At 38.9% G+C, this 18,473-nt stretch overlaps 1 protein-coding gene across 1 annotated transcript; it reads right to left on the bottom strand.

Moving 5' to 3' along the window:
• Positions 1 to 8,126: 8,126 nt before the first annotated feature.
• Positions 8,127 to 8,672, bottom strand: LOC110882086 (DNA-binding protein HEXBP-like). The gene has a single exon (XM_022130185.1). It carries the CDS (start codon positions 8,670 to 8,672, stop codon positions 8,127 to 8,129), a length of 546 nt encoding a protein of 181 aa, XP_021985877.1.
• Positions 8,673 to 18,473: the final 9,801 nt, after the last annotated feature.

Genomic DNA, 18,473 nt, shown 5'->3' with positions numbered 1-18,473 from the left:
GATTAAGGATTAGGATACGCCTACTACTCCTACCGAGGTTCGTTCCTTTCTTGGTCTTGCGGGTTATTACCGCTGCTTCATTGAGAACTTCTCGAAGATTGCAGTTCCTCTAACTGCTCTAACTCAGAAGAACAAACCCTTGGTCTTGGCTGTGTTCTGATGCAAAGGAACAAAGTCATAGCCTACGCATCGAGACAATTGAAGGTTCATGAGAGAAACTACACCACTCATGATCTTGAGTTGGGTGAGTTGTCTTCGCTCTCAAAATCTGGAGACATTATTTGTACGGTACAAAATGTGTGGTTTTCACTGACCACAAAAGTCTCCAGCATATCTTCAATCAGAAAGAACTCAACATGAGGCAAAGACGTTGGGTTGAACTCCTAAACTACTATGATTGCGAAATTCGCTACCATCCTGGTAAAGCGAATGTTGTGGCTGACGCATTGAGTCGTAAGGAACGTACTAAGCTTCATTGTGTTCGTGTTCAATCTGATGTTCAAACTCGATCTGATATGCAAGCACACATTTCTCAGGCTCAACATGCTTGTGTTTCACAAGACTTGATGGGTAAGGAATTACCCTATCACATTAAGCCTGATCTTGTGCTGAAGGAAGATGGATCGTATTAGTTCATGGACCGTTTGTGGGTCCCAAGCCAAGATGATCTTAGTGCTTTGCTTATGGATGAGGCCCATAAGTCTCGTTATTCTATTCATCCTGGCTCAGACAAAATGTATAAGGATCTTCGTACTCAATATTGGTGGCCTGGTATGAAGAAGGACATTGCCTTGTACGTTTCAAAATGCCTTACATGTCTTAAGGTTAAGGCTGAACACCAACATCCTTCTGGTCTTTTGGAGCAACCAAAGATTCCAGTTTGGAAATGGGAAAACATCGCTATGGATCTCATTACTAAACATCCGCGCACTAAGAAAGGTCATGATGCCATCTGGGTAGTTGTTGATCGTCTTACTAAGTCAGCGCATTTCTTGCCAATACGTGAGGATTTTTCTACTGAAAGGCTGGCTAAAATCTATGTGGATGAAATCGTATCTCGACATGGTGTTCCTTTGAAAATTATTTCTCATAGAGATGCTCGCTTCTCGTCTCGTTTTTGGAGAACCATGCAATCTGCTATGGGGACCCAACTTAATCTGAGCACAGCTTATCATCCACAAACAGATGGCCAAACTGAAAGAACAATCCAGACTTTGGAGGATATGCTTAGAGCATGTGTGATCGATTTTGGTGGTAGTTGGGATTCACATCTTCTATTGATTGAATTCTCCTACAACAACAGTTATCACTCCAGCATCAACATGGCTCCTTTCGAGGCTCTCTATGGTCAAAAATGTCGTTCACCAGTCTGCTGGAATGAGATCAGTGAGGCTCAGCTTACTGGACCTGACCTCATTCTAGAGACAACTGACAAGGTTAAGAAAGTTCGTGATAACCTTCAGACAGCTCGAAGCCGTCAAAAGAGTTACGCGGACCGACGACGCAAGCCCTTGGAATTTCAAGTCGTTGATCGTGTATTACTTAAGGTCTCACCTTGGAAAGGTGTGATCAGATTTGGAAAGAAAGGAAAACTTGCACCTAGATACGTTGGACCATTCAATATCGTCGAAAGAATCGGTAAGGTAGCCTACAGACTTGATTTACCTCCTGAACTTGGAAATGTTCATCCAACCTTCCACGTATCCAATCTCAAAAAGTGTCTAGCTGATGAGAACCTCCACATACCGCTTGACGAAATTCGTGTTGATAAAACACTACATTTTGTCGAGAAACCTGTGGAAATCTTGGATCGTGAAGTCAAATGGCTTAAACGCAAGCGCATTCCGTTGGTTAAAGTTCGCTGGGAATCTAAACGTGGACCTGAGTTTACTTGGGAACGTGAAGATCAAATGAAGGCGAAGTATCCGCATCTATTCTCACGAGTTTCCTCTAAACAAATTTCGGGACGAAATTTCCACAAGTAGGGGAGACTGTGACATCTGTGCTTGCAATCATTGTAAACAATTCAGTTATCAATGAAATAAAGTTATTTGATCCCAACGTTTGTTTGTTTATGTTTGATGTTTTTCATGTTTTGGTTTTTATTCAATTTTAAACTCTATATCGCTTTCTAAAGAATTATACGCAAACTGGTGCGTAAGCATAATCAGTTAAACGCGAAAAATACTCCGGAACATCAAGTTATGCTAAACATACCTTAAATAACCTTTACATAACTTAGAAATAAATTTTGAAGGCTTTGGTATGGTAAAATCAAGTTTATTCGCTTACAGGGACTAAAATTGACAAACTGCGAAAGTATGCCAATTTGAACTGTAACAAACATTCCGGAACATGATCATAAGTTCAAAACACCCTAAATATCCTTTACATAGCTTAGAAATAGGCTTTGAGGGGTTCGGTGTGCTAAAATAAACTTTATGCTCATTCAGGGACTAAAAGCGTCAAAAAGTGCATAAGTTTGCATTTTCGCGCATAACTTACGTTCTGAATACATCCGGACATCCAAACATTTATGTAATCATTAAAATATTACGCTTTAATGTTTGGCTTGTCAAAAATCCATTCGTTGCGCAATTTGGACCGTTTTTGCGTCCGTTACGACTTCCGTCGTAATTAACCGAACAACGCAATCGTACGGTCAAACGAACCGACATCCGGCATATTTTTGAGCATGTTTCATGTTCCCTATGCTTTAACATCCTTATAAATCTTAGAAATGGGTTTGACGGGTGTTAGAAGTGCCAGAACACAACCATACGCGCACAGGGACCAAAGCTGCCAAAACTGAAAATATGTTGGTCTGCAGGGTCCTTACGGACCGTATGGGTATGCTTACGGTCCGTAAGCAACCCCCAGATCAGAAGAAAGTGCTTTCCAGCTTGATCTAGCTTTTACCCACTTGTGCACATGGTTTTTGGGTTTCTATGGGCTGGTTTGTGTGCCCATCAAGGTACCCAATCAGGATATGGCAAATGTATGGATTAGATCTGTTACGCCCCATATTCTACTTAATTCGACACATTAGATAAATAGGAAAATTTTGGGAAATTTCGGCATGACCTATTCGTTTATAACCATTAACCACCTGTTTACACAACAAACTTCAAAGTTTAACAATCTTGACAATTCCCAAAACGGACAAAGCTTACATTAGACACAACATGACTACAACTACTAAGTTTTTACCCAACGACAAGATAACAACATACTACATAGACTTAAAGTACATATGACCACAACTTAACCCATTTCAAAAGTAATTTATAACGGAAGCGTGAGGCGGGCGTAAACCAAGTGTGCACGTTCCAAGCCGTCCATACGCCTAAATCGAGGATTTACCTACATACAACAACAATTTTCAAAAAAAATGTTAGTCTTATTACTCAATTCGCTTACAAAACCACTTACTAGCCGCATTCGTTTGAATTCATGGTTATCATTACGCATCCGATTTACCACCTTAATGAGTAAGCCTATCTTCTCAAAAAGAGATTCAAGCATATCGTTTACAACCCGATAATAACGGGTTGGTTGCTTTCAACATAAACCTTTCGTTCTACCCGTATAACGGATTGAACTTCATGCATCACGAATTTTGCTTACGCGACCACCCGTTCTAATCGGATGGCCTCATACCCTTACTCGACCTAGTTACATGAACCGGTCGACTAGCATAACGTAGCATAATTCTTCGTTAGCATATACAAATCCGCAAGGGATTCGCTATTCATTTACTAGCACCGTAATCACATATTCAAGAATAATGGGACCGTAATCACTATAACTTAGTATAAACATTATAATAAAAGTTGCCCAATATAATTATTAACAATTGATAGTAAACTTTCGTATGCAACGGAACATACCTCGGTCTTGTGATCCTTCTGGTTTCTTAGAATTCGAACCTTCTTCCTTCACACCTAAATCAACATGATCATTCATTCGTTTAGTACCCTAGCTTTCATTCCATCATTTTCCAATTTACACATAACTACTCATTCAAGCATTTCATCGAACACCTAGCGTGCGTTACTTTAATAAAGCGTAGTGTACAAACATTTTAAGCATGACTTGCTATTCCATCCTATATATCATCATTACTCAATCTAATTCTTACAATTCCTTTAATCTACATCAATTTGTCTAGCATTCGGGTACTACAAGCTGATTTACATGTAAAATTACATCTATTCATCATTCCTAAAATTTTCATATTCATAACACATATTTCACAAAGTGGGTTTATAGAGGCTTTCTTTCAATTAACCAAAATGAAGCATGATTTCTACTCTAGGGAGTATTCTTATCATCTATACAACACAAATCATAACACGATTTCATGATGGGGTCGAAACCCTAATTCTACAATTTATCAAATCCAGAAATTCGAATTACCACTTGATTGGGTATGGGTAAATGATCGAAATTCTACCACATGCAACTGATAAACATCGATTTTCCCTTGTCAATTTGGTGAATTTGGTGAGAACAAGGGTGAGCCCTTGTTTTTCCTTGTTCCTGGTCGATCCACACACGTACAGTGTGTGGGTTTTGTGGTTTTCTCATAATTAACCCTCACTAATTAATATTTACATATTACCCCCTTATGTCTTGTTACATTTGTAACTATTAACCCTAAAATCCCCTTTTTATTATCATATTACCATTCACCCTTAATCATATTATGTTTATTATTATTTATCATGTTTTTCATTTTTGGGGTGTTACAAGTCTACCCCCCTTAAAAGAGGTTTCGTCCCTGAAACCTGGACATATAACAATTTTAAACGTGTACATACCAAACAGAAATGGATCGTGCTTCCTCATTTCATCTTCCGCTTCCCATGTGAGTTCTGACCCCTTTCGGTGCTGCCATTGTACCAGCACTTGTCGGACAGCCTTGTTGCGGAGCTTCTTCACCTTGACATCTTTAATGGCCATTGGTCTCTCGACATAATTCAACCCCTCGTCTAACTCAATGTCATCGAGAGGTACTAACGCGGTTTCATCCGCAAGACACTTTCTCAATTGCGACACGTGGAAGGTATTGTGAATTCCGTCTAGAGTAGGCAGTAATTCTAATCGATATGCAACCCTTCCAACACGAGACAAGATTTTAAACGGCCCAATAAACCGAGGGCCTAATTTACCCCGTTTACGAAAACGGATTATGCATTTCCATGGCGACACCTTCAATAGAACGAAATCTCCAACTTGAAATTCAATAGGGCGCCTTCTCTTGTCTGCATAAGCTTTTTGTCGATCCTGGGCTGCTTTCAAACGAGCCCTAATCAATTCAATCTTTTCATTTGTCACTACTATTAAATCACTTGGCGCGAGCTCCCTTTGCCCCACTTCTCCCCAACATACGGGAGTTCTACATTTTCGTCCGTATAGTAATTCGTAAGGTGCCATTTTAATGCCACTGTGGTAACTATTGTTATAAGAAAATTCCACTAGTGGTAAATGGTCATCCCAACTTCCCCCAAAATCTAAAGCACACGCCCTCAGCATATCAATGAGTGTTTGAATGGTTCTTTCTGACTGGCCGTCGGTTTGAGGGTGGTAGGCGGTACTTATGTGTAATTTCGTCCCCACACTCTCGTGAAATCGTTGCCAGTAACGAGAGGTAAATCTAGTGTCCCAATCCGAGACAATTGACACGGGCACCCCGTGTCGAGACACAATCTCGTTCATATAAATTTCCGCCATTTTCTGGGAAGAATAAGCTTCTTTAATGGGTAGAAAGTGGGCGCTCTTCGTAAGTCGATCTACGATTACCCATATTGCATCATGCCCCTTTTTCGTTCTTGGAAGCTTGGTTACTAAATCCATCGTTAGTTCCTCCCATTTCCATAACGGTATCCCCAAAGGTTGTGATTCCCCATAAGGCTTTTGATGTTCTGCTTTCACTTGAGAGAACGTTAAGCATTTCGCGACATACTTTACGATATCGCGTTTCATGCCCGGCCACCAATAATTGGCCTTCAAATCTCGATACATCTTTGTAGCCCCGGGGTGGACCGAATATCGTGATTTATGGGATTCTTCAAGTAACGCGGTCTTGACTTCACAGAAACGCGGTATCCAAACTCGGCCGAACCTCATCTTAAGTCCGGTCGAGCTTTCTTCCAGTTTTTCGGCCACACCTTTTAACCTTTCTTTCTTTGAATCTTCTGCTGCAAGCGACTTCCTTTGGGAATCCTGTATCATCTCAAGTAATTGTGGAGTAACTATCATTTTCATGGACTTCACACGAATTGGAGGTGGAGTCCCCTTTCGGCTTAGTGCATCCACCACCACATTCGCTTTTCCCGGGTGATAAAGGATGTCACAATCATAGTCTTTAATCAGTTCTAACCATCTACGCTGCCTGATATTCAAGTCTTTCTGTTCAAAGAAGTACTTGAGGCTCTTATGATCCGAGTAAATTGTGCATTTCGTACCGTATAGGTAGTGTCTCCAAATTTTTAAGGCGAACACTACCGCCGCCAATTCCAGATCATGTGTTGGGTAGTTTACCTCGTGAGGCTTTAGTTACCGCGAAGCATATGCAATGACCTTTCCCCTTTGCAGCAAAACACAACCTAACCCCTGTTGCGAAGCATCTGAATAAACAACCAAATCTTCAGTCCCATCTGGCAACGTCAGGACCGGAGGACTCGACAATTTCTCTTTTAGTATACGAAAGGCCTCTTCCTGTTCCTTACCCCATACAAACTTTTCTTTCCTTCTCGTTAATCTGGTTAAGGGTAGAGCTATCTTCGAGAAATCCTATATGAACCGTCTATAGTATCCCGCGAGGCCTAGAAAACTTCTTATCTCAGTCGGACTCTTCGGGGGGACCCATTTCATTACGGCATCAATCTTTGACGGATCCACTAAAACACCTTCCGCATTGATCACGTGGCCTAGAAACTGCACCTCCCTGAGCCAGAAGGCGCATTTTGGAAATTTTGCGTAGAGTTTCTCCTTGCGGAGAATTTCGAGTACTTCACGCAAATGCTTTGCATGCTCAGCTTTGCTTCGCGAATAGACTAAGATATCGTCTATGAACACAATTACCAATTTGTCTAACATGGGTCGGCACACCTGGTTCATAAGATCCATAAACGCAGCCGGCACGTTCGTCAATCCAAACGACATGACTAGAAATTCATAGTGCCCACAACGGGTTCTAAATGCAGTCTTTAAAATATCTTCTTCCCGTACTCTAACTTGATGATACCCCGAACGCAGGTCTATCTTGGAGAACCAACTCGCCCCTTGTAATTGATCAAAAAGGTCGTCAATTCTAGGTAAAGGGTAGCGGTTCTTTATGGTCAGCTTATTTAGCTCTCTATAGTCGATACACATGCGCATCGACCCATCTTTCTTCTTAACAAATAAGACAGGTGCTCCCCAAGGCGACACACTCGGGCGTATGAAACCCTTATCTAGAAGATCTTGTAGTTGTGTCGTTAATTCGCGCATCTCGGTGGGAGCAAGTCTATAGGGGGCCTTTGCAACGGGTTTCGCACCCGGATTTACTTCGATGCGAAACTCTATTTCTCTCTCGGGTGGGAGTCCCGGTAATTCTTCCGGAAACACATCCGGAAATTCATTCACGATGTCAACGTCTTCAAGCTTCGGGAGGGTTTGTCGGGCATCTACTACATAAGCTAGGTATGCTCTACTCCCGTTAAGTACGTATTTGGAAGCTTGGACCAAGGTGCACAACTTGGTTTCTACATTTCTCTCTCCTTGAATACTCAGTTGTCTTCCACTTGGAGCTTGGATGAGCATTACCTTATTTTCACAATCAATCTCCACATGGTGTCGCGCCAACCAATCCATCCCCACAATCATTTTAAATTCCCCCAAAACCATAGGTATGAGGTCGATGTCAAATTCCTCATCTTCTATAGTGAATTTGCAGTTTCTACACACCTCGTGTAACATATAGATCTTAAAATCGGCTATTTCTACTTCTAGAGGCATTGGCATTTGCTCGATCTTAAAGGACGGATGTTGTATAATTTCATTCGAAATAAATGACATAGTAGCTCCAGTATCAAACAAAACATAAACCGGTATGGAGTTTAGTAAAAAGATACCTGAAATCACATTCGGGTGAGACTTGGCTTCTTCGGATGTAATTTGGAACATTCTCCCCTTGGCCTAGAACCTTCTTGCTTCTTATCTTCTTTTCTCGACTCTTGTTGAAGTTTTGGGCATTCAGATTTGATATGCCCCTTTTCGAAACAATTGAAGCAAGTCTTCGGGCTAGTTGGACATTGATAAGACGAATGCCCTTCTTTACCACATTTATAGCATCCCTTTTTGCCTAACAAGCATTCCCCCGTATGTAGTTTTCCACAAGTCTTGCAAGGCGTGATACCACTCTTCGACTTATCCTTTCTTCCTTGCTCTTGATACTTCCCCTTTTTATTCGGAGTCGAACTTCCACTCTTTTCATTTGGTCTCTTTTCACCACGTTCTTCTTGCCTCTTGATTTCTATTTCTCTATCCCGCGCCAGATTAATAAGCTCATCAAGGGTTTCACATTTCAAGGGAGTGATGAATTCCCTGAATTCCGCCTTCAGTTTGCCGTAAAAGCGATTAATCTTCATTCTTTCGGTTTGCACAAACTCCGTACAAAACTTCATCTTATCCTAGAAAATACTAGATATCTCATTTATCGTCTCGTTTTTCTGTCGGAGGCGTAAGACATCTTCTTGAATTTTATCAATGGCTGACTGAGGGCAATGGTACTTCATGAAGGGTTCCTTAAATTCTTGCCAAGTCATTGTCTGAAGTTTGTCCTCACCTATCTCCTTGCTATAAGCATCCCACCAATCTTTCGCTTGAAAAGTGAGTTGCCCCGTGGTGAACATCACTTGATCCTCCTTATCACACCGACTTCGTTTAAACACCGCATCCATGCTTAAGATCCACCTTTGGCACATTATTGGATCGATTTTACCATCGTACGTGGTAGGCTTACATGCCATGAAATCTTTATAGGTGCATCGTTGTTCTTTGCCTTTACCTTTAGACCCTTTGATTTATTCTTTCAACTCTTCGATTTTACTTGTCATCATGGCATCCACAACTCCCAACACCCGACTCTCTACTTTTTGAGCTAGTCATGGAAGATTAGCTTGCATAACCTCTTCCGCTACCTCCGCGACCCTATTGTGAAACACTTCTTGACGGGCCGTGTCATCTTCTTCATTAGTGTTTCTTGCATCAGCCATCTATAAAACAGCATTTTCATTCATCATTAACACAAGCTTTCAGTACATAATATTTCTTAAGTTCGACTTTACTTCATTCATATTCCCATATTTTAGACTTTACTCGCTTTTTAAGATTTCATCATTCGTTTACATTATTCAACTCATCACCCTTTGTCTCCTCCGAGTTCATTCCTCAAAATTACTATTCGTGGTTATCTACATCTATGAGGCCTTATATGGACTTCACGCAACAATTTAATAGGCTTTCGAATAATGCAGAAACTTGAAAATGTGAAAAACAAAGCAAACCAGCGGACTGGTTTTACACTAGCCGTCGGCGACGGCAGGGAAGCCCGTCAGCGACGGCTTCTAAAAATGGGTGTCAGGTGAAAACACCGTAAGCAGGAACTTAGGCCGTCGGCCATTTTGGGGGCGTCGGCGACGCACAACAGCGGCGTCGGCGACGGCTTGTCCGTTGTCGATTTGCTGCAGCTTTGTTTAAGCACTTTTTATCGCATTTTCGGGCCGTTTTCAGCTATATAGTTCTTGGAACTTCCCATTTTGCATCCCCTCATTACATACAAAATACTTATCTTCAATATCTACATTATAAGCTTACTACGCATACTTACGTTTACCAAAACTTAAATTTTTACCTCGTCGGCGATCTTGGAACGAGCACACTTCCGAGCGAGCCATTGGTTTGAGTTCAAGCGTTGTTACTCTAGCTCGAATCCCTCAAATCTAGGCTCTGATACCAACTTGTTACGCCCCATATTCTACTTAATTAGACACATTAGATAAATAGGAAAATTTTGGAAATTTCGGCATGACCTATTCGTTTAAAACCATTAACCACCTGTTTACACAACAAACTTCAAAGTTTAACAATCTTGACAATTCCCAAAACGGACAAAGCTTACATTAGACACGACATGACTACAACTACTAAGTTTTTACCCAACGACAAGATAACAACATACTACATAGACTTAAAGTACATATGACCACAACTTAACCCATTTCAAAAGTAATTTATAACGGAAGCGTGAGGCGGGCGTAAACCAAGTGTGCACGTTCCAAGCCGTCCATACGCCTAAATCGAGGATTTACCTACATACAACAACAATTTTCAAAAAAAATGTTTGTCTTATTACTCAATTCGCTTACAAAACCACTTACTAGCCGCATTCGTTTGAATTCATGGTTATCATTACGCATCCGATTTACCACCTTAATGAGTAAGCCTATCTTCTCAAAAAGAGATTCAAGCATATCGTTTACAACCCGATAATAACGGGTTGGTTGCTTTCAACATAAACCTTTCGTTCTACCCGTATAACGGATTGAACTTCATGCATCACGAATTTTGCTTACGCGACCACCCGTTCTAATCGGATGGCCTCATACCCTTACTCGACCTAGTTACATGAACCGGTCGACTAGCATAACGTAGCATAATTCTTCGTTAGCATATACAAATCCGCAAGGGATTCGCTATTCATTTACTAGCACCGTAATCACATATTCAAGAATAATGGGACCGTAATCACTATAACTTAGTATAAACATTATAATAAAAGTTGCCCAATATAATTATTAACAATTGATAGTAAACTTTCGTATGCAACGGAACATACCTCGGTCTTGTGATCCTTCCGGTTTCTTAGAATTCGAACCTTCTTCCTTCACACCTAAATCAACATGATCATTCATTCGTTTAGTACCCTAGCTTTCATTCCATCATTTTCCAATTTACACATAACTACTCATTCAAGCATTTCATCGAACACCTAGCGTGCGTTACTTTAATAAAGCGTAGTGTACAAACATTTTAAGCATGACTTGCTATTCCATCCTATATATCATCATTACTCAATCTAATTCTTACAATTCCTTTAATCTACATCAATTTGTCTAGCATTCGGGTACTACAAGCTGATTTACATGTAAAATTACATCTATTCATCATTCCTAAAATTTTCATATTCATAACACATATTTCACAAAGTGGGTTTATAGAGGCTTTCTTTCAATTAACCAAAATCAAGCATGATTTCTACTCTAGGGAGTATTCTTATCATCTATACAACACAACACAAATCATAACACGATTTCATGATGGGGTCGAAACCCTAATTCTACAATTTATCAAATCCAGAAATTCGACTTACCACTTGATTGGGTATAGGTAAATGATCGAAATTCTACCACATGCAACTGATAAACATCGATTTTCCCTTGTCAATTTGGTGAATTTGGTGAGAACAAGGGTGAGCCCTTGTTTTTCCTTGTTCCTAGTCGATCCATACACGTACAGTGTGTGGGTTTTGTGGTTTTCTCATAATTAACCCTCACTAATTAATATTTACATATTACCCCCTTATGTCTTGTTACATTTGTAACTATTAACCCTAAAATCCCCTTTTTAGTATCATATTAGCATTCACCCTTAATCATATTATGTTTATTATTATTTATCATGTTTTTCATTTTTGGGGTGTTACAAGATCGTGCCCCCTTCTCCAAGAAACGATCCTAACGGTTGTGCCATGCCTATATAAACCCAACCCATTTCACTCGTTTCCTCACATTTGATCTGATTCAAGCTCTCTAAGTGGAAGTATATGCTTCCTACCTGAGAGAGAATTGGAATCAAACCTTGCGGGGACCTTCTGTAAGTATTCTTTCGCGTTTTTCGTTCGTTTTAGCGTTAAAGTCAAACTGCGTTTGACTTTTTGCATTGACCAGTTTATGGTCAACGTGAAGTTCGTTTGAACTTCATAACGTGAGCATAATCACGATGGTTATAGTCCCTAGTGACTATACCTACTGATTACCACGTTATCTAGGCTCAGTGACGAGTCGTAGTTTCGGCCAAAATGCGTTTTCTCGTGTATTTTGTTACCAAACTACTCTAGGGTATTAAAACCGTTTGTTTTAATACCAAACCTATTTTCTAACTTAACTAAACATGTTCTAGCATGTTTAGCTCGTTGTTTTTAGTTTTGTGCTTGTCTAGGGTCGTAAGGTAAGCGATCTAAACAATCCCTTATGCTTACGAACCCGACCCATTTGGTCGATCTTTAGGATCCGACCAAACACTTTAGGTGACCATAGTTGTATAGGGAATAACCTTCCGAGGTTATACCTTATGGTCATGTCGTTTAAGTAGTTGTATGATAAGTAGTTCCTATGCCTTAGGAAAATTACCAAAATGCCCTTGTTGCGCTAAAATTCATTTTAAGCCTATGTAACGTAATTTTTGACATATAAACTGATTTGGCAACAGTATTAAACATGTTAAGGCATATTTTACGTGTCATAGGACTAGTTAGGCGGTCCGAACGCGTTTTACGCGAACGACGCGTTAAAGTATCATAAGCTACCTAAACGGGTCGTAACGGGTCAAAAGCACTTAGGATAAGTTTCGTTTTAGTATGTAGGCTTTGTCAAACCATATTACATAAGTTCCCACACTTATTTGGTTTACAAACCCTCGTACTACCCGATCCTCCGTTAGGTCCGTTTATTAATGTAGATACCTATATTAGGTGACGTTTGAATCCGTGATCTTCTAGCTTGCTTGGTGGATATCTAAAGTCTATTGAGCAATCTCAAGTGAGTACATAGACCCCTCTTTTACCGTTTTCCAAACATTTTGGGGTGAAACACATGTGCCTACTTGTTACTTTCGTGCTTTCCATGTTTTCACATCATATGCTTGCTATGTTCTTTAGTACACTTATAGTAAATGATTTCATTACATTATTTTGCTATGTATGTTAACTTAGCATGCTAGCACCTTGATTTCATTACATTGTTTTGTTACATATGTTTGCTTGGCATATTAGCACATTGTTTTACATTACATTTTCTGCTATGTATGTAGACTAAGCATGCTAGCACATTGATTTACATGACTTTTCTGCTTCGTATGTTAACTTAGCATACTTAGTACATTGTTTTCATATAACATGTTTACATTTGGTATAACATTTGGTTTGCACAAACGGGACTTATATACATTCATTAACATTAGCTACGCCGCTCGGTAGTAAGTAATGGTACCATAGGACTTGACAAATCCCGTTCCTGACATCCTAGGTTTGTTTGGATGAAAGGAATGACTGAATCTGATAACATTTCTTTTGATAACCTTGACTTAGGGTTATCTGTCTGTCTCAAGGCTTGAATGTATGCGTTAACTTACCACATAAATGTTTGTATCATTTAAAACATGCATTTACTTTGCAAAACATAACTTTTTGATATATTCAAAATACTTTGTTTTGTACATTTATACATTTGGTTTAAGTAAACACATTTTACTTAACATACATAACATTTGTTACACATACATGACTACATTTTGGACTTTTTGACAATGGTTTATAGAAGAACATTTGATGGTTGGTTTAAACATGGACTTTATACATTGGTGGTTTGTTTAAGTGACTTAAGTAACGAGACGTGTGTAGTATGATACAAGCATGGTGGATACGCCGCTCGTACTTCCAATATATAAGTGCTTGTATTATATTACATGTCGTAGCGTTACTTTAATCATTCAATTTGAACTTATACATTTTACGCAAATAACATATGTTTCACAAGACTTTGTTTTACAAAACAGTTGGTTTTATACAACTTATTTTTACTTGGTTATTCTTTTAACCATACTTTATTCTTTTATATATACATATTAATTGATTTATTATCGCTTTTCAAGCATTTTATAAAAGCAAACACTTAAACTAGATTCATGACAAGTTTTCATTAAAACCTAAGTCATGAATCCTATTTTCACAAAACCTATGTTACTCACAGGCATTTTTATGCTGACGTACCTATTTTCACATGTGTTTTCAGGAGCTGTTGCTTAGGATGATGATCATGACACTAGGGCGGACCTGTGCCTTAGAGACTTAAAATGAAGATAGACTTAGTTTAACTATGTGATGTACTCTTGTTTCTTTTGATTTAAGACAATGAAACTCGTTTGCTTGATGAATAAAATATAACTTTGTATGCCATGGTTGTGAAACAATAATTCTGTTACAACACTCCCCGACGTTTCCGCCACGATTTGATGTTTTACGTGGTCGGGGTGTGACAAAAAGTTTCATGAGAGTGTGGGCACGAAGTTACACATAAGCACTGCCTACCACCCTCAGACTGACGACCAGTCAGAAAGAACCATTTAAACACTTGTCGATATTTTAAGAGCGTGTGCCCTAGACTTTGGGGGAAGTTGGGATGACCATTTACCACTAGTGGAATTCTCTTATAATAATTGTTACCATAGTGGCATTCAAATGGCTCCTTATGAATTACTGTACGGGAGAAAGTGTAGAACTCCCGTATGCTGGGGTGAAGTGGGGCAAAGGGAGCTCGCACCAAGTGAATTAATAGTAGTAACAAATGAAAAGATTGAATTAATTAGAGCTCGACTAAAAGCAGCCCAGGATCGGCAAAAAGCTTATGCAGACAAGAGAAGACGTCCTATCGAATTTCAAGTAGGAGACTACATGCTGCTCAAAGTATCTCCATGGAAGGGTATAATCCGTTTCCGCAAACAGGGTAAGTTAGGCCCTCGGTATATTGGACTGTTCAAAATCTTGGCTCGAGTTGGAAGGGTTGCATTCGATTAGAATTACCGCCTGCTCTAGACGGGATTCACAATACCTTCCACATGTCGCAGTTGAGGAAGTGTCTTGCGGATGAAACAGCATTAGTACCTCTCGATGACATCGAGTTGGTCGAGGGGTTGAACTATGTCGAAAGACCAATAGCCATTAAAGACGTCAAGGTGAAGAATCTCCGCAACAAAGCTGTTAAACAAGTGTTGGTTCAATGGAAACACCGAAAGGGGTCGGAACTCACATGGGAAGCGGAAGATGAAATGAGGAAGCACTACCCTTTTCTCTTCGGTATGTAAACGTTTAAATTGTTAAGTGCCCAGGTTTCGGGGACGAAACCTCTTTTAAAGGGGGTAGACTTGAAACACCCCAAAATTTCAAGATAAATTGTTAAAAATAAGGAAAGATTTAAAAAGAAATAAATGAAATGCAAGATGACAATAAAAGAATTAGAGGGGCTGAATTGTAATAAAACATAGTTGAAGTCATGGAAAAATGTCTAAATTAAATACCTTTCAATTTAGGAGGGGTTAATATGATAAATTGTAATAAAAAGGGGTTAATAGGGTTTAAACCCAAAACTCACCTCTTGTGCGTATTTGGGATCGACCAGAGCAGAGAAAGACAAGGGTAAACCCTTGTTTTGCAAGATTCATCAAATCAACAAATGAAATTGAAGCTAATCGATTGCATGTCCTCAAATTTTCGAGTAGTCTAACGTTCTTGATAAGTGGTATGTTCAATTTTGTGTTTTGGATGAATATTAGGAATTTGGGTTTCACCCGATTCATGAGTTTATGAAACACCTTGTATAATTAGAGGTTAAGATAGTGAAATAAGGCAGAATTTATGTTCGATTTTGACTGATTGATACGATTGTAGCAAAAACCCACTTGTTAAGAAGTAGTAAGAGTAGGATGATTGAGCAAAATTATAACTAGAATTTTTATGTATAAGCTTGTTGTGATACATGAATGATGAGATAAAATTGATGTGGAAGGAAATAATTATGCAAATTAGAATAGAAGTGAATGTTGGGTGATGATAAACTAGTAGAGATGTGCTTTAAATACTTGTACCTTATACCTTAATTATGATGCCTACCAAGTGTTTGATGAAATGCTTAAGAGATGAATGTATGTGTAACATGGAAAATGGTAGAATGAAGTAGATAGACTAAATGAATGAATGAATGTTGTAATGTAGGCGTAAAGGAAAAAGGTACGAGCACTAGGAAGACGGAAGGCACGCAAGACCGTGGTATGTTCCGTTGCATACAAAACCTTACTTGAATTTTTGTTAATAATTATGAAAAACAACCCTTGTTATAATGATTATGATGGTTAGTAAGTAGATAGCAAATCCCTCGCGGATTTGGTTATGTTAACGAAGGTCATAATAAGATATGCAAATCGAACGTTCGAGTTGAACAAGTCGAGTGAGAAAAAGGTGCCATCCGTTTAGAATGGGTGGTCATGAATGCAATTACGACTGTATGAAGTTCAATCCGTTATATGGATAGAACGAAAGATTATGCTGAAAGCAATCAACCCGATGTTAGCGGGTCATAAGTGGTATGCTTGAATCTCATTATGAGAGAATATGCCATACCTATTTAATTGGGTAATCGAATGCGTAAGAGAAATGAAAGTACATAAACGAATGAAATTATAATGATGGTATTGTAAGCGAAACAAGTATGATGACTAACTTTTTAAAGCTTTATTGTTAAATGTAGGTAAATCCTCAATTTAGGCGACGTGGTGAATTGGAGCGAGCACGTGTTCATGTTATGTCATACCAAGCGCTTCCGCTAGCTTGTACTAATGTTTTTGGTCAAATACTTGTTTATTTTGCATAACCTTGTTAGTGGTCATACTTTTCAAAACTTGTTGTTTTGATTAGTATCTTGTCGAACGAATCGTAGAATTGTATTTAGTTTGATTATGGTTAAAACAGGGGTATGTCCGTTTTACAGATGGGTCATGCCCAAATTTTGTCAAAAGTATGTATTAATGTTGTTATTTAAAAATCTTGAAATCGCCCTTGTATGTTATTTTATAAAGACGAAAAAAAAGCGGTCCTTACACAATAGATTCTGTAAATTATTAAATCTGCCTGTTAAAACTCTAAGCATTAAGTATAAAGTAGAATTGGCCGATGGTACCTCAGAGACTACTTCAGCAAAATTAGATGGATGATTTATATCCATTAGGAACCATTCTTTTCCGCTGTCCTTGTTTCCGTTAAAATAGAGGGACTCGATATAGTGATAGAAATGGATTGGTCGTCTTAAAACCAAGCCCATATTGTACGTGATAAGAAGCAAGTAGTTATCAAGACTCCTTATGGTGAGCCTTTGATAATTCAAGGAAACACTGGGTATGGATTGCCTAAGCACTTGTTGAATTTGGTATTTAACACCAAAGCTTCGAGTATGGAAAACTCAAAAGAGACAAACAACAGTCGCGATGCTAGAAATGCGACAGATGTTAATGATGCATCAAATGTGAACCTCAATATTAATACAGTTAAACTCCAATACTGTATTAACGCAGCTATTAGGAAGGCTATGAGAAAATTCATGAAAAGGTTCACGGAGCCAAATGCTGCTCACTCTAAAACACATGTCGCTGCTCATGAGAAGAGCTTTATTCATACTTCAAATGCGAAGAATAAACCAAACAAAATCATATATGGCAAGGAACCCCATTCTTTTTAGGATGTACTTAAAAGTACTTCGTCTCTTGGAAGTCAAGAGACTTCAATAGTAAAAAGGGGCCATCGAGTGCAGGAAATTGTTGGATGAAGTAGAAAACATTAGGTATATCAGCGGTTATGCTGGAAAGGACACGGTGAGGTATGCATCTCGGTCGTTCGAGGGGCTTAATTAGTGAGGACATTAACGAAGTCCACAAGAAAGATCCTCTTATACATCATGGGATGGTCCAAGTTTTAAGGACCTTATTAGAAAAACCTATTATCCGCTTTACGAAATGGAAAAAAAAAGATGGAATAAGAATTTTCTAACTCTCACCATAAAAGTTCTGGACTGTAGACAGTATGTTACAAATTTTAATTCATTGGCTGAAATAGTACCCCATTCAATCTACCCAAAAAAATCTAAGCTTAAATGCAAATAATTATTGGTGGTTAGCATCGGCAATAAGAGGGCACATTAAGGTTTCAAAGCCTGCTCATTATAAATCCATTATGGATCTACCTCAGCTACTCGCGTTATATAGATTAAGAAACAACCAGTCAAAACTGAGACTGCCCTAAAAATTTGTCAGAGATTATGCAGCTAAGTTTAAAAGGATTAAGAATGGAGGCGTTTAACCCTCCAGATGTATGATTAGAGGCAGTTCACCTTAATAATGACACCAGATAAACCCCTTATTATGATTTTATTGCTAAGAGTTACGTTAGGTTTCAAGTGCCGCTAAGTGTCTCATAAGACCATAAGCTTAGCAAACTTTTAGAAATTTTCCCGTAAGAACCCTAGATGTTAAGTGTAAGGTAAAACTTACAAGCAAAATCATAAGAACCATTTCTTCTGTTCCTGACAGAAATCTCTAATCGTGGA

Source organism: Helianthus annuus, chromosome 10 (genome assembly GCF_002127325.2).
Source record: "Helianthus annuus cultivar XRQ/B chromosome 10, HanXRQr2.0-SUNRISE, whole genome shotgun sequence".
Taxonomy (NCBI): Eukaryota; Viridiplantae; Streptophyta; class Magnoliopsida; order Asterales; family Asteraceae; genus Helianthus; species Helianthus annuus.
The sequence above is the reverse complement of the archived record's forward strand: the minus strand, read 5'-3'. Positions and strand labels throughout refer to the sequence as shown.